This window comes from Calidris pugnax, unplaced genomic scaffold, assembly GCF_001431845.1.
Source record: "Calidris pugnax isolate Ruff unplaced genomic scaffold, ASM143184v1 scaffold470, whole genome shotgun sequence".
Classification (NCBI taxonomy): Eukaryota; Metazoa; Chordata; class Aves; order Charadriiformes; family Scolopacidae; genus Calidris; species Calidris pugnax.
The window spans coordinates 70,470-97,489 of record NW_015092761.1 but is presented as its reverse complement, the minus strand read 5'-3'; the positions used below and the strand labels follow the sequence as shown (position 1 = coordinate 97,489).

The window sequence follows — 27,020 nt, the reverse complement described above, 5'->3', positions numbered from 1 at the left end:
GAATTGGTGAGCACACAGGAGTGCCAATTCCTTCCTTCCAAATATAGGGAAGGGGCCGAGCTAAGGGAAGGGGCTGAGCCTATTTAAGCAGTCAGGTAGAAAGCCCTTGTTGGTGGCTCCTGATGCCCTGTCCATGCTCATGGCCATGCTGTGACCTGCAGAGTGTGGGAGGCTCCTGCCACAGGTGCTGTTCCCCATGCCTGGGGTTTCCCAAGGCTGTAGCACTGTGGTGGGAAATCTACCGTAAATTCCCCGCTGGACCATTCCTTGGGTAAGGAACAACTGGTGTCTGTGGTTTGCTTTGCTAGTCCTCAGCTGGACATAGTGCTCGCAGTAAGTCAGTGGGAGGTACTGGGTCTTTGGAGAGGCTGTAGCTCCACTGGAGTCTGACTTTTCACTTTTTCTCTTTCAGAGATCAGAAATGTCAGCTAGTTCCATCCTTCTTTCTGTTGACTGATTGTTAAGGTGAGAATTTAAGCCACGAAAACTAATAGCTTGCCCAGACTGGCATTAGCTGGCTCTTCCCTTGCACTCACTGTGGGCAGGTCCCCATTTTTCCCCCTGCATGAGCTGCTCTAACAGGCCATGGCACATGTCCATTCCTGCCGCGATGGCTGTCTACCAGAGGACTAGGACAGGCTCGCTGTTAAAAGGGAGTGGGGGAAATCATAAATGGAGAACTCAAAGAAAAACGGGCTCCAGGGATTCAGTCTTACTAAAGACAACGTGAGTCCTTCAGAGATACCTGTCCTTTGCCGCACTTCCCCAGGGAGCTCTCCTGTTCTTTCAGCCATGCGGTCCCCAACCCTTTCCTTGGGGCCATGAAGGGTGGCAGCTCTTCTTTGTTCCTTTGTACATTCCAGCTTTGAAAGGCAAGTATTTCCCTCAAGACCTTGCAGCATGCATCCAAGAGATGGGAAGGGTGCTCTCAGAGCATCCAGCTTGGGAGAGCAGGTGGACGTTCAGCTCCACTCTGCTTGACTCTAAGGACAGCACCACAGCAGGGTCTGTCTTTCAGCTTCAGGCATGAGCAGAGACGCTGTCATGGAAGTTTTTGGTGAGGCTGCACCATACCTTCGCAAATCAGAGAAGGAGAGAATAGAAGCTCAGAACCAGCCATTTGATGCCAAGACCTACTGCTTTGTGGCTGACCCCGAGGTGGAGTACACCAAAGGGAAGATCAAGGCTGCACAGGATGGGAAGATAACTGTTGAGACAGAGGATGGCAGGGTAAGTGGGTTCCTCCTGGCCCTCCTCCCTGCCCAGGATGGCAAGGAACACAGAAAGACCTAGACTAGCTCAGGTGAGAAATCTGCACTGCCCAGTGTCTGTCCTGCCCTCTGACTGGGATCAACCCAGCCTCCAGAGGAAGGCATTGCTCTGGATGCTGGGATGAAGGTATCCGTTGGGTAATAACTCTTGGTTTAGGCTTTAAAGACCAGGAAATACTCTGGTACAGGTTGGGTTGTAGCCTTGCCAGTTTTAGTATTCCTCAACCTTTGCTTCTAACTCTTTCTCATCTAACACTGTCATATCCACCGATAAATTCCTTCCTTTACTGGTGGCAGAGCAGGAAGCCACTTTGAAAGTCCCCTTTGCATGTGAAATTCTTCTCAGTGTCACTGGCTGTGAACAGTTTCCTAAAAGAGCCTCCCAGATGTTCATCTTGCAAAAACACTGCAATGTCTTATCAGCTTTTGTCAGAATAGCTGCAACAGCCCAAAGAACTACCTCAACCCAACATCTTGACTGTAGGTGCTACCAAATTATTAAGAATAAAGCAAATAAAGATTAAAGCAGTCGTCATTGGCTCAGCCCTGGCCTCCAGCAGTCCCAGGTGTGTGATGAGCAGATGCTGCAGCAGACTGCTCTGTGCAAGGGTCTGCCTTTCTCAGGGCCAGCTTTTTTACATCCATTTGAGCTTTTTGGCGCTGTAGTGTCCTGTGGGAAAGATTTCCACAGTTTAAAATTGGAGTCTGTCTAGAGTGTTTCCTTTTTCTGCAATATGCAGCCTGGTAATTTCTGCTTATTTTTTCATAAGGAGTAAAAATGAGTAATGCTTCCTTGCTCTGCCATTCCTGACTTTGCAAACTTGAAAAGTATCTCCTTTTCACCCCCAAATCCCAATTGAGTTATGCTATCCTCATAGAAAAGCTGTTTCATACCTGTGACCTTCTTTGTTTCTCTATATATCGTGATCAGTAATGAAGGTGTTAATGAACTGTCAGACACATACCACATAAAACTCTTCTACCTTTCTTTTCTAATAATTCCTACTATTCTAGAGCTTCCTGCCCTCTTCTGAGCATTGACGTTATGATCGAAAACTCTGTAGTGACTCCCATATATGTCCTGTGAGTGGAAGTTAATGCACGATCTCTTATTCTATGCAGAGACTTCCTGTGAATCCTAATGACTCAAGTGTTTAGACTTTAGAAAGGTATTTCTTTAGAAAGGTAAAGAACACTTTAGAAAGGTATTTAGGGACACATATCACAAAGCTACTTTTGAAAACTGTGGCTGTAATTCTTGCTTTGTCAAAAAAAGGCCAAGATCATTCCACTAGCCAGGACCTGATCTTGGAAATGGTGTCAATCTTTCCAAATCAAATATGATTGCAGTAACACTACTTCCTCCTTGGATTGGACTAGTCAGCTTGGACCAGTCCACGGGAGCAGCAGTTACAGCATAAAAGCAACAGATAAAAACAATGGGAAAAGCCACCTGGAGAAGTGATGTCCTGGTTTGAGGTAAAACAGAACTAATTTTCTGTTCAGTAATTTTACTTTTTGAGCTAGGCCTCTTCTGACTAACTAAACTCTGAAATTAACAGCATATTGTTCAGAAACTGTTCACTCTTACAGTGATAAGACCTGATTATACCAAGGAATGGTATGCAGAGAGGCCCCTGCTTATACTTATTGCTATAACAACCAAGGTCAGGTAAATTTGTTATTTGCCCCATTGGAGGGTCGGAAGCAGAAAAGCGTAGAGGGGTCCCACCTGTAGGGAGGAACGGACAGGACAGGTGACCCAAACCTGACCAACAGGGTATTCCATCCCATCCGCATCATGCTCAGTATAAAAGCTGAGGGATCAAAGGGTCAGCTCTCTTCCTTCAATGGCCGACGTCCGAGGAGGACCCTGTCTGTTCGTCTGCCTTTGATCCCGATCCGAGCGCTCCTGACTCCAGATCTGGAATCTGGCTCCTGTCCATCCCTGAGTCCGGTCTGGGACTTTCCCCTGTGCGCCGGCCGGTGACGTGATCGTCATGCTGGGAGCTTGATACGGTTTTGTATATACTGTATACATTTGTATTTTATTTTACTTTTTTTTTCTCTTTCCTTTTTTTTTCTTATTTCATTATTTATTTATATTTTTATTAAAGTAGTTTAGTTTTTTTTTTAAACTCATAGTTTTTTTTATCTCCCTCTTCCTCTCCTCTCTTTTCCTTGTGGGGGGGGAGGGGCCATCTGTCATTCTGGTTGGTCAATTTGGTCAAAACCACGACAAGTGACTACGGGATTTTCATGTTACTTCATGGTTCAGTGTGGCCAAGATAAGCTGCTGCCATCTGTGTACATCTGCTTTCCTTCACATCTGCCCCCTCAGCACACCCACAGGCTCTGGCTGTGTGACAGGGCACTCATCCACAGCATTAGACCAGTAGACGGTGCCATTTGGTAGGGCAAGAGCCTTTGTTTAATTAGGAATGGCAACAGGCCAGAGTGGAACAAATCTGTTCTAAGGAAAGACTTGCTGCTGCTGAATCTCATGCCGTTAGTGTCTGTCATCTCCGGCATCGCGCGATGTGAGTCTCAGAGCATGAAAGGTTCTCAGCCAGCAGTTGTGAGCCCAGCAGTTACAGCCATGAGCAGCAGCCACCTGAAGTTCATAAGCAGCAGTAATGTGAAGAAAGATCTGTTCAGCACAGACTCTGCCTGTGTGGTTGTGGCAATTCCAGGACAGTAAGTTTACATCCTGTAAATTTGTCAGTGTTGTAGAGTTCCCAGCTGGCAGCAGTATCTGCCCTGTAATAGCCATATCTTGTTTTACACAGTTTAATGAAAGAAAAATATGAATTCGAGAAGTCTTACAAATGTTATTACTTCTCTGTGTTTGTGTCTCTGTATAAACATGGAAGGAGCATCAAGAGTTGCTGAATCAAGGTTAACTCTTTCTTTCTGAATTGTAGACGCTTGCTGTCAGACCTGAGGATGTATATGCCATGAACCCACCTAAGTTTGACAGAATTGAGGATGTGGCCATGTTGACCCATCTGCATGAACCTGCTGTCCTCTACAACCTCAAGGACCGCTACAGCTCCTGGATGATCTATGTAAGTTCCCTCTTACAGCAAAGAAGAAAATCCAGCTGCTAGGAGATGACTTCAGTGACTCTTCTGTTCTGTTTTTTTTCCTGCAGACCTACTCGGGTCTCTTCTGCGTCACTGTCAACCCCTACAAGTGGCTGCCGGTGTACAACCCGGAGGTGGTGTTGGCCTACCGAGGCAAGAAGCGCCAGGAGGCCCCTCCACACATCTTCTCCATCTCTGACAACGCCTATCAGTTCATGTTAAATGGTGAGCTTTTCTTTTTTGACTGGACTCATAGAAAAAAACTGCTTCAGAAACACTGCTTCTACCAAATGCCTTTCCTTATCTGCCACACACTCAGTTGCCTTTGCCAGCTCTTACAGTGTGCTGCCCTAATTCCTTGTTCTGTGTCGTGTTGCCGATTATCTGCTTAGGCTCCCAACTATTATGCTATGGAACTAGATGTGCCTATTTTATCGTTAGATGATGCAAAACCCTCTCAAGACAGTTTTCCCTGTCTCCTGAAATGGGTTTTTTATTTTTTAAATGCTGTACTGTTGTTCTGCACATTATCTGTGTTTCTGGTCTAAGTACCAAGCTAAGCACTGTAATGGCAACCACTGCAGAGGGTAGTTGCAGTTGGATAGGATGCGCTATCGGGAGGTCCCTAGTCAGCACACCAGCACATGGCTTCAAGCAACAGCAGGTAGGTTCAGAACAGAGCTGGAAGAAATATTTTCACCAAAATACGTGTATTTATTTTGAATCAAGACCTGTCTTGTATTAAATAGTACTAAAGGCAAAGAAAGGTAAAGACAGAAGCAAAGAGGAGAGTGCAGGATGGAGGAAAGGTGAAGGAGAGAAGACAAAAAGTGGAGTACAGGGAGGGGAAGAGAGAAGAAGAAAAAGACCATGCATCTTTTCAGTTTTGCTTGCAGAGATTTTGTTTCTTTCCCTCTGATGGGCACTAGGTCATGGGTTTCCTGAGAAGCAGCACTTTTCCCCCCAGCTTTTCTGACTGCAGTTATTTTTCTCTTTGACAGATCGTGAAAATCAGTCTGTCCTAATCACGTAAGTACATCTGGCACTTTGAGCTTTGTCTCCAACAAAAAGTGGGCAGATAATTCTTCTGTGTTTTCTTTTGACAGTGGAGAATCCGGTGCAGGGAAGACAGTGAACACGAAGCGTGTCATACAGTACTTTGCAACAATTGCAGCAAGTGGGGACATAGCCAAGAAGAAGGAGTCCTGGATAAAGGTGTGAGGAAGGAAGTCTTGGTAGAGAGGCAGTTCGGGATGTTACCGACTTTTGGCTGCAGACAGCACTGGTGACAAACATTTACCTCAAAATATGAAGTATCTTTTATTAGCTTCAGCCACTCCCTCAAAGGCAAGTAAGGCAGGGACTGATATGCAGTTAGGACCACAGCAAATACCAGAGCTGCCACGGTCACTGCCCAGGTGTAGCTTTATCTGGACTGAGACCAGGCCTGGGAGTTTGGTGTTCTGGAAGAATCAGATGCTCCAGTTTCCTCACATGAGGAGTCTGTCCCTGTGGCTGAGAGATGAGAGTGGGAAAAATTCTGAAAAAGAGCAAAATTAATTATTTACACATACTGGTGGTTCTTGGCACTACAGTTGAGAAGATGCCATGGTAACGCTGTACCGCTGAAATGGAGGGCACGTAGTTGCACATGTAATCAGGCAAGCCACAGCGGAGTAACTTTTTCCTACCACATAGTCCATGGTGCTTTTCAGTAATTATTCAAATATTCTTGCAGGGTACACTTGAGGATCAAATCATCAGCGCTAACCCACTGCTGGAGGCCTTCGGGAATGCCAAGACTGTGAGAAATGACAACTCCTCGCGCTTTGTGAGTTGTCATTTTTCTCTCTGCCCTCCTGCATTTCTAAGCCTGTTTGCCTGCTTCTTACTTGCAACTGGGAGTCACTGGGCTGGGAGAAATGTTCTCGCTAACAAATTTCTTGGTTGGTTGTCAGATACTGATGTGTTTACAGCTCATGCTCATAGCTGTGTGGGCAGCAACAAACTCTTTCCCTTTATCCATCTTTGAATATCTAAGATAATTCAGTCTGATTTGGAGATTCTCTCACTGGGATTGAAGACAGAATCACTCTGGCATGTTAACCTGAGAATCCTGTGCTGACAACTACCTTTTGTCTGCTTCCCAGGGTAAATTCATTCGTATTCATTTTGGTACTTCTGGAAAACTGGCCTCTGGTGACATTGAGACGTGTGAGTAAATGAGGGAGACTTACTGCTTTCCTGTAAAGTAAAAAAGAGCTTGAAAAATTTGTATGTTCATACATATTACAGACTTGCTGGAAAAATCAAGAGTCACATTCCAGCTGAAAGCTGAGAGAAGCTACCACATCTTCTACCAGATCCTCTCTAATAAGAAGCCTGAACTGCTTGGTAAGGACTGTCATCACCTGGTGATATTTTACAGTATAATCAATATGGGAAACTTTTCCCAAAAAATGTCAGCTCAGTGACAGAAGGTCTGTCACACCTTGTGTCCCAGGCATCCAGCTTCCCCTTTTGGCAGATGCCGCAGGCTGTGCAAAGCACTGAAGCTTTGATCATATGTTTATTTATGTCATACACATTCCAACATCAGTGATGACTGGGCAACCATAGCTGTACACAGCACTTTTATCTCTGTATAATAGTGTTGCACTAGGGTTTACTTCACCTCCAATTTATCTTTCTGGGTAAGTTCTAACGCAAACTTTACAGGCTGGGGGTGGGTGGCAACTTTACTCTGCCTTAGACCTTGCGTTTCCTGCTGGTGTGGAAAGTCCAACTTATGTGGGCCAGATCCTGTGAATAATCTTCAGTAGAAAGGTAAGAAATTCCATGGTTGCAGGATGGCCAGATACCCTGATCTACAAACCATTTATCTGAACTCTTCACCATATGGGCAAAAGTTCTCCCCCCTTCTCAGCATAGCCCCTCCAGCCTTTCCCCCAATCCCACACCCATGGCATACCCTCCCCGTGCCCGCATCTGTCCCAAACCCTTTTGCAACACAACTACTGCACTCATCCTCACCTCACTCTGCCCATCCCTCCCAACTGCCCACTGAGCATTTCCCAAGGTGGACCTCCGAGCCCCACTCTCCCTCTTTGTGCCCTGCCAACATTTAACGTCTCTCTCTTCCCTTCCCAGAACCTGCCGTGTGCCAGGGGACTGCCTGCCTATGCAAGGACACAGGCTGATTTATCTTCAGTGTATGGAGGGCTTTCTCTCCTGCACCCTGCACAACCCCACTGCACATCCGCACACCTTCACTTCTCCTCTTACTCTGCCGTAGGATTCAGGACTGAAAATGAGTTGTTAATTTTGGCCTCAATTAGGTGGAGATAAATGCATGTGTTTGCATTACTTATGTGCAGAAGCACACAACTCCAATGGGTGCAAGGGACATTCAGGATGGGTTAATATATGTCATGTATGAGGATAAGCACATGAACTCTTACCTAAAAGTATCTTATTCTTAAAAGCTGTTTCTTTGGATGGCTCTTCTTCCTTGTCTGCCAGTGCTGAACGTTCAGCTCCCAGTTCAGAGCATATTGAACTGGTAAGACCAAGAACCTGTCCGGGACTTTCTGCTTATCCAGGGGAAGGCAGATGAATGGCTTTACTCAGTCTTTCTTGTCCTTTAATAGAAAACCATGGATTTGGGGATACGAAAGGAAAAAGAGCCTGTGAAACCTTGCTGAGCCACTGTTTCATTTCACTGCCAGAGTCTGGCTCTCACTCCTTTGTTTGCCTTTCAGAGATGCTTCTCATCACAGCCAACCCGTATGACTACCCCTTCATCAGCCAAGGGGAGATTTCTGTGGCCAGCATTGATGACCAGGAGGAGCTTATTTCCACAGATGTGAGTACACTTAGCAAGGAGAGACAGTATCACTTTTATCATCACCACCATTATAATCAGTGGGTCCATCTGGTGCGCAGGCAGCCATCGACACTTTGGGCTTCAGCCCTGATGAGAGAGTGGGGATTTACAAACTGACAGGGGCAATTCTGCACTACGGGAACATGAAGTTCAAGCAGAAACCACGTGAGGAGCAGGCAGAGCCAGATGGCACAGAAGGTAATGTCTTCATGGCTTGGAGTGATGCACTCCCAACTGTTTTCATACCATTTTTCACTAGATATACAAAGAGTCTTCCAGGAAAGAAGCAGTTGTTCCTTGATAAACATAAAAAGGAGGTTCAACCTTCAACTTACCACCTCCTGTAGAGTCACTTTCTGCATCCACTTTACCACTTTATTCCTGATGGCTCTGCTGAACCACCTTCTGCCTGGGCCACATTACCGTAGTGTTCACCAGTTTCTGGTAACATGTCCAGATTTGTTCTAGTTGGGTGACATTGTGGAGAAGTGAATTGAAGGGAAAAAACACTCCGTTGTCTCATCACCAGTGCACTCACTGGCTTTACCGCACTGTTGCGGCTGCTGAAGCCACTCAATCATGAGGACCAGGCCTACCATTTACTTGGAAAAGTAAATGAGAATGTTGGGGAAGCTTTGTGGATTGGGTAAAACCAACAAGTTTGCCAGGTTTCAGAGTGAGCTCTGGCTGGCTCCAATGCATTCTGTCTGTCCCAGCTAAGAAGAAAGTCTTTCGGTTTTTTTATTTTTTTCTTCTACAGAGGCTGACAAAGCAGCATATTTGATGGGCCTGAACTCAGCAGACTTGCTGAAAGCTTTGTGCTACCCCCGGGTGAAAGTGGGAAATGAGTATGTCATGAAAGGCCAAACAGCGGATCAGGTGAGTGTCAGGGAATGGCAGGGACTGGACTGTCCTCTCCTTAGTGGACAGGAGGGGGTGCAGGTCAAAACCTAGCATGGTCAGGACTATTAAGGCCTATTAATGCCCTTTGTGGGCTGGCAGTATCTGTGCATGGTGGAGGGGTTTTATTCTGGTGACGCACTAGCAGTGCCCTGACAAAGCTGTGTGAACCATCTCCCTGCAGGTGCACCAGGCAGTGAATGCCATTTCCAAGTCAGTCTACGAAAAACTCTTCTTGTGGATGGTGATGCGCATCAACCAACAGCTGGATACAAAGCTGCCAAGACAGCACTTTATTGGAGTCTTAGACATTGCTGGCTTTGAGATTTTTGAGGTTTGGTTTTACATAGCACTCAGACTTCCGGCTGTCTTTAAGTGCTTTTTTCCCTTTGGTTGACTTTTCTCCTTACCCTCAGGCAGCCCTCAAGAACAGGGCTAAACTCTCTGAAACTGCTTCTGCCTTTGTAGATCCAACAACCACTTTGTAAGAGGAAAGAAATGGCAGAAGCATAGCCATGAAGCTTCTGTCTCCCTCCCCATAGAATCTGTATTTAGTGACATTAGGATCACCCAAAAACATCACTACATCAGCCATGTGCTGCACAGTGCAACTTTTCCATAAGCCTCAACCACCCATGACATATCCTTTGTGCTATTATCAAAACGTTTCAGGGATAGTCTGGCTGGCCTTGCCTTGACATCTGTATAAAATAAATTGATTTGAGTCAGTTTAACAATATTAACACATTTACTCAAATATTAGTTCAACAGCTTTGAGCAGCTGTGCATCAACTTCACCAATGAGAAACTGCAACAGTTCTTCAACCACCACATGTTCGTGCTGGAGCAGGAGGAGTACAAGAAGGAAGGAATTGAATGGGAGTTCATTGACTTTGGGATGGACCTGGCTGCCTGCATTGAGCTCATTGAGAAAGTGAGTTTCTTCGACAACTTGTGCAATCACACAAATCAGATCTGGAAGGGGTTCTTGCGAGTGTCTGCACTGAGCTCCTTCCGTACATGCTCTCTGTGAAGCTTCCAGGACTCCTTAGCTCCCCCTTTCCTTTAAACATAACCCTTGCGATTAGTTATCCAGTGACTGGAAATGTATTCTGTCTTGTAAAAAGACATTGTTTTTATTTCTCTATTCTGTCTTTCTCTCTTCCAAATCATTATAGATCATCATTTAATTGTCATATTTACCCCAGTTGTATTCTGGATTTGCATATTGGTTCCTCCTCAGATTTTCCTCTCAATTAAATTCAAATGCCTCATGACTGCTTGCTTTTAACTCCTTTTGCATAAGGAGAAGTCACTACTGTATTCCAAGAAGTTACTGTACAGTTTTTGCTTGGCTTGCTTTGTTTTCCAGCCATTGTCTAGGTAGTTCAAAATCATGTTTATGAAAATCTTGTGCTTTTAAGTATCTTGCCAGCACAAAGTCTTGCTTACCTGCTCCTCCCAAGATAATTCTCTATAAAATATGTCCAGTACTTTAATTTCAGCATTTCTTTCAGTCCGCATTATTATAACTTGAATTAATCTCATTTGATAACAATTTTTTTCCCTTCAGCCCATGGGCATCTTCTCCATCCTGGAAGAGGAGTGCATGTTCCCCAAGGCAACTGACACCTCTTTCAAGAACAAGCTCTATGATCAGCATCTGGGCAAGTCCAGCAACTTCCAGAAGCCCAAACCTACCAAAGGCAAGGCTGAGGCCCACTTCTCCCTGGTGCACTATGCTGGGACGGTGGACTACAACGTCACTGGTTGGCTGGAGAAGAACAAGGACCCCCTGAACGAAACTGTTGTGGGGCTGTACCAGAAATCACCTATGAAAATTTTATGCAATCTTTATGCCAACTTTGTTTCTATAGATGAAGGTAAGATCAGAGAATTATGTCTCCTGTCTGGTGTTTCCATCTGTACCTATCACCTGACTGGAATCGGTGTTGCGTCAGTGTTCATGCTCTATGTATCAGATACACAATTATAATGCTGCGAAAGGGATCTACAGCGGAACCTCAGTTGGACTGTCATTTTATTTTCCAGCTGAAGGTGGTGGTATTAAGAAGAAAGGAACCAAGAAAAAGGGTTCTTCCTTCCAGACTGTCTCTGTACTCTTCCGGGTAGGTGTGTTCTCTGGCACTGCATGGGCCAGCTGCAGAAAATGCCAAGAAGGTGGTCCTGACAGACCTGCCTGCACTAGTTCACCATTCCCAACACTTTGTTGCCATACCATACTGTGGAAATTTACCTTTGGGATCCAGTAAAAATTAATTTGATTTGTGCTTTGCTGATATGGTCCGAAGGGATGATGGTGGAGAAGGGAAGTCATGTTCCCAAAGACTTTCTTGGTTTTTACCTTTGGTTCTCCCAGCATCCGTCCCTTATTTGGCTGCAATTGGCTGCGTCCAGGATGTGTCTTGCTGAATACAGGGATTTGTGTGGCAACTCGTGCCTTGTGGTCACACAAATTATGTGTTGCAGCCCCTTGATGCTGAGGTCACAAATCTATATCCTGGGGCCAGTAACAGGCACAACCCTTCCTGGCAGATTGAGGAGTGCAGCATCTATCTGGCTGTGACGTTGGCTTTACTCACTATGCATGTCATTATTGCATGGGATGATTCAAGAAATGCAGTATTAACAAAAGACATGCTGCAGAGCGGGTGACTTCTGATGTCATAAACAAACATTGAGTTTGTGGCTCAATTATCTTTTAAATACACATAGCTAGTACATCTAAATAATAAAAACAACAAATCAACCCATTCATTCATTTGATCAAGAAAGACAAGAATATTGTTCGTTTCTTTCCATCCTCATCCTGTTTAATAGCTCTTGTGATTAGCTTCTAACTGTTAAGGTAATTTTAAGACTGGAGGAAAGTTTATCAATTGTGTCCACTGATAATAGCTATTTACTTTGCTGATGCCTATGCAGGATTGTAGAATATTCACTAGAGGAGTAAGGAAAGACTTCGGAATATTTTTTTTCATCAGAGACAAATCATATTGAGCATATTTGCATTGTCTTGAAGTAATACAGAGATTGCAAATGATTTCTTTTTTACAGGAAAATCTAAATAAGCTGATGTCCAACTTGCGAACAACTCATCCTCATTTTGTGCGTTGTATCATTCCCAATGAAACAAAGACCCCAGGTAATTCCCAAAACACAGAGCAGAAATTGGCAGAAAGACCAATTGACCAATGCTAGAAAGACCAATATATCCCCATGTTGCACTGTCATAGGCCTGATGGATCACAAGCTTGTTCTGCACCAGCTGAGATGTAACGGTGTTCTGGAAGGCATTCGAATCTGCAGGAAAGGATTTCCTAACAAGATATTGTATGGAGATTTTAAACAAAGGTCTGTAATAACATTCTTGTGTTTGCTTCGAGCCCAATTCATTTGAAAAAAGAGTCTTACTAAACAAGTCAATGGTATAGTTCTTAGGAAAAGGCTATTTTAATATTTAACAAATATGGAAAGTATGAAGACATATCTAATAGCAGGGGCTGTGTGGGCAGTGCCTTCCTGAATATCATATGCCAAAAGGTATTTTCACTTCATTCATGCTCATCTGAGTATTTGGGTATTCTTGCTTAAATTCTCAAATTTGACACAAACATGTTTCAGTAAAAATATGGAGGGTGGTCTATACCGCATCCTATATTTAACCTATATCTAGCATCTATATTAACCTATATCTAGCAGAATTTTGAAGTGTGTTATTTAAATAGTTCTAACTAGAATGGTTTTACTGAAAGGAAATTGTGTTAAACCTGATACCACTTTTCTGATGAAATGACAAGCTTTACTAGCAAATGTCATTAACAAAAGAGACTTCAGCAGGACATTTATATTAGCTCCACATGGCACTCTGATTTTGTACAGGGCTAACATTTCTACACGGTAACATTTCTACAGCACCTTAGCTACATTGAATTATAGATTGAAAAAAATCCCAATTTTTACTCAGGAATTTCCATGCAAATAGGACATTTGTAAAGGGTTGCTAAATTTAGGGCAACCCAGCTGGGGTCATCCAGATGTTGTGTTTGAACAAAGGCAAATGAAGGGTCAGATCTCTAAGAATGAAGAAAGCCCAGCACACTGACTGCACTGCACAGGGTGTCCTGGAGAGCGGGGACACTGAAAAGGGAGAAGTGGCATTTTGGGCACTCACTGAAGAAGTGATGTGTGTGGGCAGGTTTGTATGTGGGCAAACAGAGGCATGCTGAAAAGGATAGGAGGTGGAATAGGGGGTCTCTTAGTTCTAGTTCTGGTTTGCTTACTTCAGGAGGAAAGTGAGAAGCTGGAGCTAGTTCAGAAAAGAGCTACAGAATAAATGTGAACTTAATTGCAGTGAGAGATTTTAATCAAACTATTTAACTCATGAGCCTGTGTGTTAAGAGATGATTTATTTGTGGTGTAGAGAACCTACAGGTGTAAAGATTTCTGAATATGCAGGAACCTGTCATTTAAAAGACAGACTCAAAGCAGGTCCAAGGGTGGGACCTGAAAAAGGATGTTGTTAAAATAGAAGTGAAGTATACCTGTCCTACAGTGAGAGTGAATAGCTTACCTGGGAGACTCTCAAAGTTTGAAGGCTTCAAATAAGACTGAAATGTCTTCTTTAAAAGAAAAATGTACTAGATTAATTACAAAATGGGGGGTGGATGAACAAGGGACTGAGGGGACTGTGTACCTGTGTTGTACAGGAGGTCAGATTAAGTAATTGTAGTAGTCCCTGTGTTCTTAAAACCCATTATTTTTTTTGAATTTACAGCTAACCCAGTGAGCTTCCCCCCCACCTAGATTAGTGTAAATGACTGTGGCTCAGATGAGCAGAGTCTCTCAGGTCCAGAGAACAGACCGTCCATGCCCTCAGTCTCAGCAAGAGCGGTAACATGTGCTGGAAACCTACTAAACTGACCTGCTGCTCGCTGTTTAAGGCTGGAGGTGTGAGTCAGACTCAGCCTTCCTCTGTGCCTTCAAAGTGACAGCTGTTCTTGTAGCATCCTGTGTGCTCAAATGATACCCACAGTTAAGCTTTTCTTCCTTTATTTTGTCAGATACCGCCTTCTGAACCCTAGTGACATTCCAGAAGGACAGTTTATTGATAGTAAGAAGGCGTGTGAAAAGTTGCTGTCTTCCATTGAAATAGATCATACTCAGTACAAACTTGGACACACTAAGGTAAGCATTTCATTTTTGCACACAATTTAAAATCATTCGTTGCATTAAAATATAAGCCCAAGGATGACTGAACTCTGTTCTTTGATTGCAGGTGTTTTTCAAGGCAGGTTTGCTAGGTGTCCTGGAAGAGATGCGAGATGATTGCTTAGGACAACTAATCACGCGGACACAGGCTTTATGCAGGGGATACCTCAGGAGACTTGAATTGAAAAGAATGTTTGACCGAAGGTGTGTGTTTTCTGCAAGGTCCGGTGTCTCAAAGATGTGCTTTTTTCACAGTACTAATGGATTGCTGTGATTTCAGGGAGTCCATCTTCTGCATCCAGTACAACATTCGTGCATTCATGAACGTCAAGCACTGGTCCTGGATGAAGCTGTACTTCAAGATAAAACCCCTCTTAAAAAGCGTGGAAACTGAGAAAGAAATGGCTGTGATGAAGGAAGAGTTTCAGAGAATGAAAGAAGAACTGGCTAAATCAGAAACCAGGAGAAAAGAACTGGAAGAAAAAATGGTGACTCTGGTGCGAGAGAAAAAGGACCTGCAGCTGCAAGTACAGACTGTACGTAATTTAAAACTGGTTTTGGATTGTCAGATTACATCAGTTTTGTCTGATCAGTTTTGTTCAGGAAAGGGCTGAATGGAAATTCTTTTATTTCATGTTCCAATTGCATAATGAGCAGGTCATTTCTGCAAGTGTCAGTTCCAATGTGTGACAATGAAACACATTTCTGTTTTCTATAAAAAGGAAAATGAAAATTTGGCTGATGCTGAAGAAAGATGTGACCAGATGATCAAAGCAAAATTCCAGCTGGAGGCAAGAATAAAGGAAGTAATGGAAAAATTGGAGGATGAAGAGGAGATAAATGCCGATCTGGCAGCCAGGAAGAGGAAACTGGAGGATGAATGCTCTGAGCTGAAGAAAGATATTGATGACCTTGAGTTAACATTGGCCAAGGCTGAAAAGGAAAAGCACGCCACAGAAAACAAGGTACTTTTGATTTCTGCTATTTGCATGTTTAGTAATAGTTGTTCTGTCTATATATAGGATATAAAGGTGCAGTCAACTTGAACAATAACATGATGTTATATAAGGAAATCTATGGACCAATGTAGTTACATTTGGTCACCTCTATAGTGCAGGAAAACCAACACATAAGCATACAAAATGCATTAAAATGAAAGTTCAGAATTGCTTTGTAGCTTCAGAAGGGTTGATACATAATAGAGAGATTGTATTATTTGACCATATAATGCAACTAATTAAGTCTCTTTGGTAGATCTGGCAACATGCTTATTGCCTTTGTGTGATCACTAACCTATACAAACACCAAAGTTATTAGAGACTTTCAAGTATATTGCTTTAAAACAGGTCAAAAATCTAACTGAAGAAATGACAGGTTTGGATGAGACTATTGTGAAGTTAGTCAAGGAGAAGAAGGCCCTGCAAGAAGCCCACCAGCAGGCACTGGATGACCTGCAAATTGAGGAGGACAAAGTTAATACCCTCACCAAAGCCAGGATCAAGCTGGAGCAACAAGTGAACCACGTGAGCATGATCAACACAAAGAAAAGTGGCAGACTCTTCAGTTGTTCTGTCAGTCATTTTTATATATGTTTATGTTACAGGTTGAAGGATCTTTAGAACAGGAAAGAAAAGTTTGTATGGATCTTGAAAGAGCAAAGCGAAAGCTTGAGGGAGACTTGAAACTTGCGCAGGAAACCATAGTGGATCTGGAGAATGATAAACAACGTTTAGACGAAAAATTAAGGAAGTATGAAGAAAAACAAAATAAGTGGCAAATTTAATATTTCTTTTTATTGGACATATTTTCTTTTTATTAAAAGAACATTTCCTTTACAGGAAAGACTTTGAATTTAACCAAATGCAAAATAAAATTGAGGAACACCAGAGTTTGAATATTCAATTCCAGAAGAAGATCAGAGAATTGCAGGCAAGAGGATTTCTGTAACTACCTCATTTATTTTTACCATTTGCTTGTTTAAACTGTAGCTGCATGATAATGCTTGTCCGCAGTTGGTCACTGATACAATGTTTGATCCAGTCACAGTAATTCACTCAATAGGTTGTAATAATTTTCTCCACACAACTGACAGCTGTGATCTAAAGGTAGTATGAGTTGATTGATAGGTCTTTTCCTGTTGGTAAGCCTTCGCCTAAAAAGGCAAAAGAGTAAAATTGAAAGGAACTTTGTTTTGCTTATATTCTCCAGAACAACGGGTTTGGTATTCTCTATGGCAATTGTGCATTAACCTAAGCATTGAGTTATCTGTCCCCTTATTGATTCCTGCTGCGCTATTCTCTCATTATACAGGCCCGTGTTGCAGAGCTGGAAGAGGAGACCATGAGTGAGAAAGCGATGCGGGCAAAAGCAGAGAAGCACTGTAATGAGCTGGCTCGTGAACTCGAGGAAATCAGTGGAAGACTTGAAGAGGCTGGGGGAGCCACCACTGCTCAAACTGCAATGAACAAGAAGCGTGAGGCAGAATTTCAGAAGATGCGTCGCGACCTCGAAGAGGCCACGCTGCAGCACGAAGCCACGGCTGCCGCCCTGCGGAAGAAGCACGCGGACAGCACGGCCGAGCTCGGGGAGCAGATCGACAACCTGCAGCGAGTGAAGCAGAAGCTGGAGAAGGAGAAGAGTGAGCTGAAGATGGAGATCGACGACTTGGCCAGTAGTACAGAGACCATTACTAAGTCCAAGGTGTTTCTTTATAAGTGAAATACTTGAATTGGCAATATTTCTCTCTGGTGGGAATTTAATGCAATACAAACACGCATACAAAGATTCCACTTTCTTACTCTCTTTCAGACTAATCTGGAAAAAATGTACCACACCCTAGAAGACCAGATGAGAGATTTGAAAGCCAAATTTGAGGAAAACCAGAGAAATATGAATGAGATGCTGATACAAAAATCTCAGCTCCAGACAGAATCAGGTAAGGAAGGCACAAAGATCTGCTGAGGGGGTATTTTTTTCCCCTCAGTTGTAGAGAGACCCTTTATTGTGTACCATGAGTAAGACCTAATTGTTCCTACGTGCATATTCTACTTCTGGAGTCATTAGTACAGGCACAGACAACATTAGAAACAAATGAAAGGAAATGAGTTAATGAGTGACACTTTAAAGTTCACGTGCCAATTGCAAGCATTATTTGCTAAGGTAAATAATTCCCAGAATGATGTGACATTGCTCACTGATTCCATGCAGTGGGATGAGGAATTTGAGACAGTCCCAAATGATTTGAGCAACTTGTTAGAACTGCACTTTCTCCTCCAAGTGTGCACATATCCACTGTATGTACAGTATGTTTGTGCTGCTGCCCTCGTGGTGCTTGGTACTGCTTCCACGCGGACTTCTTGTAAGATTGAGGGTGAAAGCTCCTTGATCTGGTTGACTGCAAGTTCAGACATCTCAAATTAAAATGCCACTGAATTGGCTTCAACTAACCTTCTGAACTATAGGGATTTTACACAATAGCAGATCAGGGAGTGCTGACATAGTCTCGCAGCTGATCCATAGGGCAACACCTGCCATGAAAACACTTAAAAAGTGGTTTATATGAATTTATGTGAACGAACTCTACAGGCACATCTGTATGTGGATGGAGATATAGTTACAAGGAAACAGAAGACCAAAGAGGGCATAGCATGTGAAAGTCTCCCAATATCTGGTAATCTCCGGAAGACAAGAAGTGCCAAGGCTTGCCAAATCAGCCCAAGGCTGCTGGCAAACACCAGCTTCAACAGTGGGTTGTATGACTGGGACCACATCCAAGAGGGCGGTGGCTGCTATATGCAAAGACTACAGGATTATACACACCCCCTGATGAAAACAGGAGCCTCTGAGGATGGGGTTGGCCTTCCAGGCATCGCTGCTACTAGGGAGATATGTGTGGGGGTGTGTGGGGGTGAGCTGCGAAGAAATACGTGAATGTGTTAAGTTCAGAGTTGCCTAGCATTAATATTAGCAGCCTGAGGCTAGTAACTGTAGCAACTTAACTGGTAAAATGTTATATAAATACTGGTTGTGATCTGTGACTCCCCTATCTCCATCCCTTATCAGGGAAAAGGGAATTTACAACACCTTTTGATGGAGTACCACACACGTGGGGAGACGTAGACCATAACCAAATTCTTTCTTCTTTTCTTTTGAGTCATCCCTTTTAAGTGATCATGCTTGCAAGAGGATTCTATAAATCTGACCAGTTTGTTATAATGTCATTGTGTGCAGTGCTCAAGGGGAATCTTAGAATGAAATTGAAAGCTTGAGAAAAAATTAAAATGGCTCAGGAAAAGTCTGAAGGAGGGCTACAAGAAGACCCAAGAATTCTAGAGATGACAGCATGGACTATAGGCACCTCTCCAAGAAAGGAGAGAGGTGTTACTTCAGCCCACAGGACAGAGGATGACGTAGAACAAAAGTTTTCCAGTTATTGTAAAGCTTATGAAATAAAACTTTAGGATATACCTGAAACAAATAGAGAAAGGAAAGGTCAAGTAAACATTGATAGCAGGGGTAGGAAAGCTAAAGAAATTACTAAACCTGTCCAAAATGTTGGAGCATATTTAAGTGTTTAGTTGAAGATACAGTCAAGTGGAATGGGAAGAAACCACAGAATAAACTTGAAAGAGTGATACGACTTAAAGAGAAACATCTTGACCTGGAGACAGGGTTGCCAGTTCCCATAACATTCTTTTAAAAAAGATTGTGGGTACAGAAGAAATTTAGAATTTATAACAAACAAGAAAAGAAGGAGAATGGAAAGTTTGAAACTAAGAAAATAAGTGCTATGCACTTGTGTAGTTAAAGCTGAGAGAATTGTGGGTTAAGCATGTGGATATGGAAGTCTGAATGAACAGTAAACCTTATGATTAAAACAAAATAGGACTAACATTCAAGGAGATAGAATAGATAAATGTAGGAGGAGACATGCTGTCTCATAATTTCATTACTAAACCCTGCATTACACTAAGAGTAAAGATGACATGGTAAAAAATACATGTAAAGAGAATGGTAAAATAAGAATAGTAGAAGTATATAAATAAAGGTAACAACTGATAATGTAAACAACGTTGTGTGGTTCCACTTGTCTGTTACTGATTATTATTTAATTATTTTTTAAGCATTTCAGGACGCTTAGTCGGGACAGTACTGGAAACATATCTTCTCTTATCACAGGTGAACTAAGCCGTCAACTTGAGGAGAAAGAAGCCATCGCATTGCAGCTGACCAGAAACAAGCAGGCAGTTACACAGCAAATAGAAGAACTGAAAAGGCAGCTGGAGGAAGAGATCAAGGTAGGGCTAACCTACTGTTTAAGTGCTTTGCTAAGGAGGTCTCTGACATGTTAAAAGTGGTTTCACTTTCGGTTAAATTTTTCACATGGTTTTTAACTTTAAAACGATGGTCTATGTGATTTGTTTTGCTTTTGTAGCCTCAGGGAAGAAAAGCTACAGCATAGGTGGGAGCATCGCTCTTGGTCTTTTCTAGTGTTAGAGCTGAGAAAAGTTGGTTGCAGCTGAAGACTGCTGCCTGAACACATGTAAACCTCTAGGCCTTGTCTTCTGCCCAACCTGCACTGACCATGTTTTTAGTGTGCAAGGTCATGGGGTCACCTGCTGGTCACAGATAACATAAATCCTTTATATTATGGGTAATTTTTAGGCCAAGAACGCCCTGGCCCACGCCTTGCAGTCTGCTCGCCACGACTGTGACTTGCTCCGGGAACAATATGAGGAGGAGCAGGAGGCCAAGGGGGAGCTGCAGCGTGCCCTGTCCAAGGCCAACAGCGAAGTGGCCCAGTGGAGAACCAAATATGAGATGGATGCTATTCAGCGCACGGAGGAGCTGGAGGAGGCCAAGTAAGTGATAGATAGAATGAACTGTCCAGATGTTATGTATATTGTGCAGAATATAGACCTACTTTCAGTAGCCAGACCTAAATTATTTTATTGGAGTTTGCCTATACACTTAATTTAAAAAAAAACAACTTCCAATATTGTACTCGTTCAATTATGTACAAAATGCACTGATTTTTTAAATCATATGCTTATTTCTTAAGGAAAAAACTCTCTCAGCGTCTCCAGGAGGCAGGGCAGCAGGCAGAGAGTGTGAATTCAAAGTGTGTCTCCTTGGAGAAGGTGAAATTGAAGTTGCAGAGGGATGTGGAGGATCTGACAGCGGAGAAAGAAAGAGCAAATACATTGGCAGCTGCCCTTGACAAGAAACAGCAGAACTTTGATAAGGTGATGAATGAGCACAGTATTTTTTGTCTAGCCTTCCTAGAAGGCCAAACTAATACTCCTTACTTAAGTCAATGTAGAAATCAGGTTGAGTCTAACAGTTATAACTCCTCCAGAGCATGACAATGGGAATTTGTCCTGTTTTCAGAGACTGCAGGATTTATCTAGTACAGAAAATAGCCACAAATAAAATAACATTTTCAGTACTAGCAGGGAACAAAACACGATGTCTTTCAGGTTGTGACAGAATGGAAAGGCAAGTACGAGGAGAGCCAGCTGGAACGGGAAGCTCTCTCTAAAGAAACACGCTTGCTGAACACAGAGCTTTTCCAATTGAAAAATGTCTATGAGGAAACCTTAGCTCAGCTTGAAACAATCAAACGGGAAAACAAGACTCTCAAGCGTAAGTGTTTGGCTCTGATTCCCCATTAGCTGTTTGCAGTCCACAGCAAGGAGAAGCATGCTCACGTCTGCACAAGCTACACAAAATTACAAGTCTGTCATTTCTATTCTCTCCATTTTAATGGAGAATATAAATGTCTCAGCAGAAGTTGTTGAGCAAGTTTGTAAAGTGACTAAGGTAATAAAGCAGATGTCCTGGCTCTCCATTATCTGCTGCAGAGATTTAAGATTGAGGGCATTTAGGCGCCACTCCCAGGTAAAGGTGGTGCCCTCAAAAGGCTGTACAGCATGTGGAGATGCACTGTGACCATATAATGACAAGACCTATAGTGTTACTCTGGTGGCGGGTCCAGAGACATAAGCAATTGCAGGTATCTTACAGGCTCTCTGTAAGAAAGGCTATGAAACCACACTGATGCCCCTGTGTTTGTCATCCTGCATGAGCTGGCTCTACCTGTTATTATCTGTACGTAGATACATATACACATATACAACTATGTACACATGTACATATGTGTATATATATGTATATATACAAAAGAGGTGTTGGACACAGTCACAAAGCACAGAGTTCAGCTTCTCTGGCTACCCCAGGCTGATGCTGCTCTTATCTCACAGAGGAAATAGCTGATTTGACTGAACAAATTACTGAAAATGGCAAAATGATCAGAGACCTTGAGAAAGCCAAGAAGCAGGAAGAAGCAGAAAAATCTGAGCTGCGGTTAGCTCTTGAGGAGGCAGAGGTGAGTTAATTTAAATATTAGTGGCAAAAGTAGAGAGCAGTCTGCATGCTGCCTATTCTCTCTCCTGGGTAGTGGCTGTGTGCAAGGCTGATTGCCACAAACTTAAGGAGCTTGTGTGAAGTCACTGAGTAACATCACAATTACTTTCACTGAAATGTTACTTCTGTGGGTTTTGTTCCGGTTTTTCTTTTAAAGGCAGCTCTTGAGCATGAAGAAGCCAAAATCCTTGGTGTCAACCGAGAACTGACTCAGATTAAATCAGAAATCAACAGAAAGATTGCTGAGAAAGATGAGGAGATCAGTCAGTTAAAAAAGAACCATCAAATGACTGTGGAGACAATGCAGGGCGTTTTGGATGCTGAGATCAGGAGCAAAAGTGAATCCTTGAGACTGAAAAAGAAGATGGAGGGAGACCTGAATGAAATGGAGATCCAGCTGAGCCATGCCAACCGCCAGACTGCCGAGGCGCAGAAACACCTGCACAGCATCCAGGGTGTTCTCAAGGTCTTGATTTACCTTTCTAGTTGATTTGGTTTTAAGCAAAGTATCCAAGAAATTTATTGGGATAAAATTGGCTCTTCATACTTAGGACACGCAGCTGCACTTGGACGATGCTCTCAGGACACAGGAGGACCTGAAGGAGCAGGTGGCCATGGTGGAGCGCAGAGCAAACCTGCTGCAGGCTGAAGTTGAGGAGCTGCGGGCAGCCCTGGAGCAGACGGAGCGCTCGAGGAAGGTGGCTGAGCAGGAGCTTCTGGATGCCACTGAACGTGTGCAGCTCCTCCACACCCAGGTCAGGCTTGGTACCAAAAGCAGTTGTGTTGACACTCAGCAAACACGGAGAGCTGGTCTGTACCAGAGGATAGGTACACGCGCAGGTAGTTTCCTTTACTGACAGACATATTTTTGGGTCCTGAGATTCAGAGAGTATGACCAAATAGCAATTCATTGTCTCTATGTGTAAGAGACCAAAGACAGGCACTCAAAGCCTCTCTTTCTCCTTTACAGAACACCAGCCTTTTGAATACCAAGAAGAAGCTTGAAACTGATATGGCACAAATCCAAACTGAGATGGAAGATATTATGAATGAAGCGAAAAATGCTGAGGAAAGAGCTAAGAAGGCAATTACAAATGTGAGGATGTTACTCTGCTTTTCTCTTTGAATTTTCAGGGCTTCCCCATGGCATTGCTGCTCGGAGTTAATGTAAATATTCTTGTCACAATGCAGACAAAGAACCAGTCTGTGGGCTTGGTTGAAGAGGCCACGTGTCAGAGGAGGATTAGAGCAACAGGGATATTGTCCTGCTGACAGATGAATTACTGGGGCTGTTGTCATCACAATGAACAAACCCACATTTAGTCAGTCTAAAACAAGTAACTTTCTCCAGTGCTGCATGAAAATGTAAACCACAAAAAATCCTGCAATATTGAAACCAGTAAAGTATCTAATCAATTTAAATATTTATCTTTTCAAAATCCCATTTAAGAAATTTTTAATTGAGAATTGTGAGTTTCCATTCAAAATTGGTGCTATATCCTCCTGTGCATGGTCAGTGAAGCTCAGCCAGGCAGTAGGGCTGCTCTATTAGGCGACCCAACCTGCTAATGATTTTTTGATGCATAGGATCAAAACAAAATCTTAAAACTTAAAAACATTATTTGGAGTTAAAATAGAAGGAAAACGTACCCACTTGCTCATGAAAATGAAAAGAAAATATTAAATAATTTCTATTCTGTTTTAATAAAACAGAAATAGAGCATTACAATGAATTATACACAGACACACATATTTTTATATATTTATAAAATTTCTAATGCCATTATTTTATTCTCACATTTTTTCAATTTAGGCTTTTTCAGGTATTTTGCTGCCAAAGCTATTTGTTGAATTTTACACTATTTGTAAGTAATGTCACTCAATATTTCACCAAAATGCTCAATTTGATTTTGTGGGAATCAAATGTTTGAGACCGAAACATATTCTAGTTTTGTCTTAAATACTATAGATTGTTTTAAACTGTACTCTGCTTTGTAACGCTGGCCAGCCGGGCTATTGTGGAGGTAATGGGGTGCCCTGAGGAGCAGTGTGGAGACTGGCACGCTCCGTGTGTGTTACGCAGATGCACCCTGCTGCCCAGCTTTGCTGTGGCTCCTGCTCTGCCCCACGGCACCTGGTGCCAATGAAGGTCACAGGAGTGACCACACAGCGGGACACAGTGTTTATGCTTTCTGTCATTCCAAGCTCCATGTGTGCAGCAAGAAACAAAAGATTTGTTTCCCATCCTTTTTCCTTCTATTTCCTATCATGTTCCTGCCACTATCACATGTCCCAGGAAAAAACAAAGCAGGAAATGCAGTGGCAGGAATGGCCAGCAGGAACCAGGGATGAATCTTCAGATGGTGCCCAGCATGCACTGTTCTTTCACATAGTTCCAGTTTCTTGTATCATCTCCCTTCCAAGGCAGCCATGATGGCAGAAGAGCTGAAGAAGGAGCAGGACACCAGTGCCCACCTGGAGAGGATAAAGAAGAACCTGGACCAGACAGTGAAGAATCTGCAACACCGTCTGGATGAGGCCGAGCAGTTGGCACTAAAGGGAGGCAAGAAACAGCTCTTGAAGGTGGAAGCCAGGGTGGGTACTGGCACTGAACACGAGTGTCAAAGATACCTTTCTTCTCTGAGTTCTCTGTGAGGGCTCAAGCCAACTGATGATTGATTCACCAGATCAGAGAATTAGAAGCTGAGCTGGAAGAAGAACGTAAACAATCCGCAGAGGCTATGAAAGCCATCCGCAAATATGAACGGCGTGTCAAAGAGCTTACTTTTCAGGTGGGTATAAATAGAAAGCAATTCTCCTGATGTTTTGTCTCCCAGGAACGTGTAATTACACATTCCTTTTCCACAGAATGAAGAACACAGGAAGAACATGATGAAATTACAAGATCTGGTAGATAAACTGCAGATGAAAATCAAATCCTACAAAAGACAAGCTGAGGAAGCTGTGAGTCACTCAACTGAAGCAAATACTTATTTGCCATTTTCTAGGACTGTCAGTTTAAAACTTGTCTCTGTGCACCAGTGTGTTTCCAGGCAGTTTTTAGTTCCTTTTGTTTTGCCATTTCAGGATGAACAAGCCAATACTAATCTCTCCAAATTCAGAAAAGCACAGCATAAGCTAGAAGAGGCTGAGGAAAGGGCAGATATTGCTGAGAGTCAAGTGAACAAGCTCAAAGCTAAAACCCGAGAAGTCCCTTCTACAAAGGTAAGCCTTTATTGCAGAAGGCAGATGTGTTTGTACTGTTTGCTCAAGTAAGTAAAGCAGTAGATTTGTGCCTTGCAGGTGGGTAGAGCCATCATTTAGAAAGGACAGTTCTAGAAGGAAGGGATTTTGGAGAAAGGGTTGGGATTCTCCAGCCTGTAGAAGAAATGGCTCTGAGCAGAGCCTGTCAATATATATTCTGGCATATTCTGGCCTTTCAATATATAAAAGGGGCTTATAAGAAAGACAGAGAAAGACTTTTTACCAGGGCCTGTAGGGACAGGACAAAGGGCAATGGTTTTAAATTGAAAGAGGGTGGGTTTAGGTTGGACATAAGGAATAAATATTTTCTGATGAGACACTGTAACAGGTTGCCCAGATAAGTTGTGTATACCCCATCACTGAAAGTGTCCAAGCTCAGGTTGGACAGGACTTCAGAAAACCTGATCAAGTAAAAGCTATCCATGTCCATGGCAAGGGTTTTGGACTAGATGATCTTTGAAGGTCCCTTCCAGCTCAAACTGTTCGGTGATTCTATGACTGGTATTTCAGGTTTTGGTGCCAAGCATGAGCCTTCTGGCTAGTTTCATCACATTAGTTTCAGATTTAAGAAACTGCCTCTAAAAGTGAAAGAATGAGAGCTAGTCTGACTCTGAACATACCTAAAGGAAACTTCCTGGGAGTCTTAGGCAGAATTAAAGTTCTGGTTGAGAAATATGCAGCAGCATTGTGTCCTTAGCTGAACTTCCCAGGCAGTTGTCTATTTCCAAGTCAAGACTGTTTGGTAAAAGATCTAGAGCCTAATTTTCCTAATGTGATCTGAGCAGGTGGAACACCTTTTGACTGTACTAATCTAGCTCAGTTTGTGGTTGGAGGTAAAATACCCTCAGTCCACATTTTGAAAAAATTACTAGTGCCTAAAGCACGTATGTAGGACATGGAGAGCCTTGGCTCCAGGCTGCCTTCTGCTTACCCACAGCATCCTCTTAATCATACAGCATTTTAACTCTAGAAGAGACACTACGGAGAACATGCTTTCTCCTGAAGGCTCGGGCCTGAGACTCAATAGACAATGTTGGTTCTGCCAGAGGCTGGTGAGCAACTTTCAATGAGTCCCTTAATGCCATGGTCCAATAAAAAGCTTTGACTCCTCAGTGCTTGTCAGAGTATCTTGCCGAGACCCTAGGGGAAGAACGTGGAAGGCTGGGTCCAAGCAACATCTCTAGACATGAGATTACCTTAGAGAAGGAACGCTGAATCTTGAATTGAAAGCCTGGACAGGGAAAACATTTCAGATATCTCCTATTTAATATCCCCAGGTAAAGGCAGGTTGAACATACGAACTACGGGAAACTCATTCAGCAATATGTTAAGGTTTTAGATCTTGCTTTGAGGTGCCTGATACTGTGCAGTGTATATGGAGCCCGCGTACCTGGGACAAGTGATGGATTCTGCTCTGAGAGGCCTAAAATTAAACATTGTAATGCCTGAATATTTAAATAGATACAATGGATCAGTGCATCCTTTTGCTCCCTTCCATGCTTTACATTCACTTTTGGGAATACTGGGATACTCCTTGGCCCAGAGTATGGAGTGTGGGTTGTTTAAACACTGCAACAGCGAAGTAGCACTTCAGAAAAGCCAACAGATATGTTTCCAGAAATGTGACCATGTGGCCAAGAAGGCCAATGGCATCACAAAAAAGCGTGACCAACAGGTCAAGGGAGGTCATCCTTCCCCTCTGCTCTGTCCTGGTGCGGCTGCATTTGGAGTCTTGTGTCCAGTTCTGGGCTCCCCAGTTCAAGAAGGACAGGAAACTGCTGGAGAGGGTACAGCAGAGGGCTACAAAGATGATTAGGGGCCTGGAACATCTCTCTTATGAGAAAAAGCTGAAGCACTTGGGTCTTTTTAGTCTGTAGAAGAGAGGACTGAGGGGGGACCTGACCAATGCTTATAAATAATGGTGGGTGTCAGAAGGATGGGGCCAGTCTTTTTTCA

General features: G+C 43.1%; 2 protein-coding genes across 5 annotated transcripts in view; both read left to right on the top strand.

Moving 5' to 3' along the window:
* The first annotated feature begins 3,498 nt into the window (after nucleotides 1-3,498).
* On the top strand, nucleotides 3,499-6,579 carry LOC106900564 (myosin-3-like). The gene is made up of 6 exons (XM_014962651.1): nucleotides 3,499-4,339; nucleotides 4,426-4,582; nucleotides 5,359-5,386; nucleotides 5,464-5,572; nucleotides 6,096-6,188; nucleotides 6,508-6,579. Exons 1-6 carry the CDS (start codon nucleotides 4,229-4,231, stop codon nucleotides 6,577-6,579), a joined length of 570 nt encoding a protein of 189 aa, XP_014818137.1. The 5' UTR covers nucleotides 3,499-4,228.
* A 930-nt stretch (nucleotides 6,580-7,509) lies between these two features.
* LOC106900568 (myosin-3-like) overlaps nucleotides 7,510-27,020 on the top strand; it is a 31,876-nt gene continuing 12,365 nt past the window's right edge. For 2 of the 4 annotated variants that reach the window (XM_014962657.1, XM_014962658.1), the window contains exons 1-30: nucleotides 7,510-8,222; nucleotides 8,303-8,441; nucleotides 9,004-9,122; nucleotides 9,328-9,477; nucleotides 9,907-10,077; nucleotides 10,717-11,026; nucleotides 11,196-11,272; nucleotides 12,222-12,309; nucleotides 12,401-12,518; nucleotides 14,228-14,351; nucleotides 14,443-14,579; nucleotides 14,656-14,911; nucleotides 15,098-15,340; nucleotides 15,722-15,898; nucleotides 15,979-16,124; nucleotides 16,214-16,304; nucleotides 16,686-17,075; nucleotides 17,184-17,310; nucleotides 19,554-19,672; nucleotides 20,040-20,236; nucleotides 20,437-20,620; nucleotides 20,855-21,020; nucleotides 21,638-21,762; nucleotides 21,958-22,266; nucleotides 22,352-22,555; nucleotides 22,771-22,896; nucleotides 24,225-24,395; nucleotides 24,488-24,592; nucleotides 24,669-24,764; nucleotides 24,888-25,025. In XM_014962657.1, coding sequence (XP_014818143.1) covers nucleotides 7,974-8,222; nucleotides 8,303-8,441; nucleotides 9,004-9,122; nucleotides 9,328-9,477; nucleotides 9,907-10,077; nucleotides 10,717-11,026; nucleotides 11,196-11,272; nucleotides 12,222-12,309; nucleotides 12,401-12,518; nucleotides 14,228-14,351; nucleotides 14,443-14,579; nucleotides 14,656-14,911; nucleotides 15,098-15,340; nucleotides 15,722-15,898; nucleotides 15,979-16,124; nucleotides 16,214-16,304; nucleotides 16,686-17,075; nucleotides 17,184-17,310; nucleotides 19,554-19,672; nucleotides 20,040-20,236; nucleotides 20,437-20,620; nucleotides 20,855-21,020; nucleotides 21,638-21,762; nucleotides 21,958-22,266; nucleotides 22,352-22,555; nucleotides 22,771-22,896; nucleotides 24,225-24,395; nucleotides 24,488-24,592; nucleotides 24,669-24,764; nucleotides 24,888-25,025 — 5,052 coding nt within the window. In that variant the 5' untranslated portion in view covers nucleotides 7,510-7,973. Of the gene's footprint in view, nucleotides 8,223-8,302; nucleotides 8,442-9,003; nucleotides 9,123-9,327; nucleotides 9,478-9,906; nucleotides 10,078-10,716; nucleotides 11,027-11,195; nucleotides 11,273-12,221; nucleotides 12,310-12,400; nucleotides 12,519-14,227; nucleotides 14,352-14,442; nucleotides 14,580-14,655; nucleotides 14,912-15,097; nucleotides 15,341-15,721; nucleotides 15,899-15,978; nucleotides 16,125-16,213; nucleotides 16,305-16,685; nucleotides 17,076-17,183; nucleotides 17,311-19,553; nucleotides 19,673-20,039; nucleotides 20,237-20,436; nucleotides 20,621-20,854; nucleotides 21,021-21,637; nucleotides 21,763-21,957; nucleotides 22,267-22,351; nucleotides 22,556-22,770; nucleotides 22,897-24,224; nucleotides 24,396-24,487; nucleotides 24,593-24,668; nucleotides 24,765-24,887; nucleotides 25,026-26,020; nucleotides 26,861-27,020 lie in introns of those variants that run through there. The other 2 variants (XM_014962656.1, XM_014962659.1) reach the window with 2 other exon arrangements.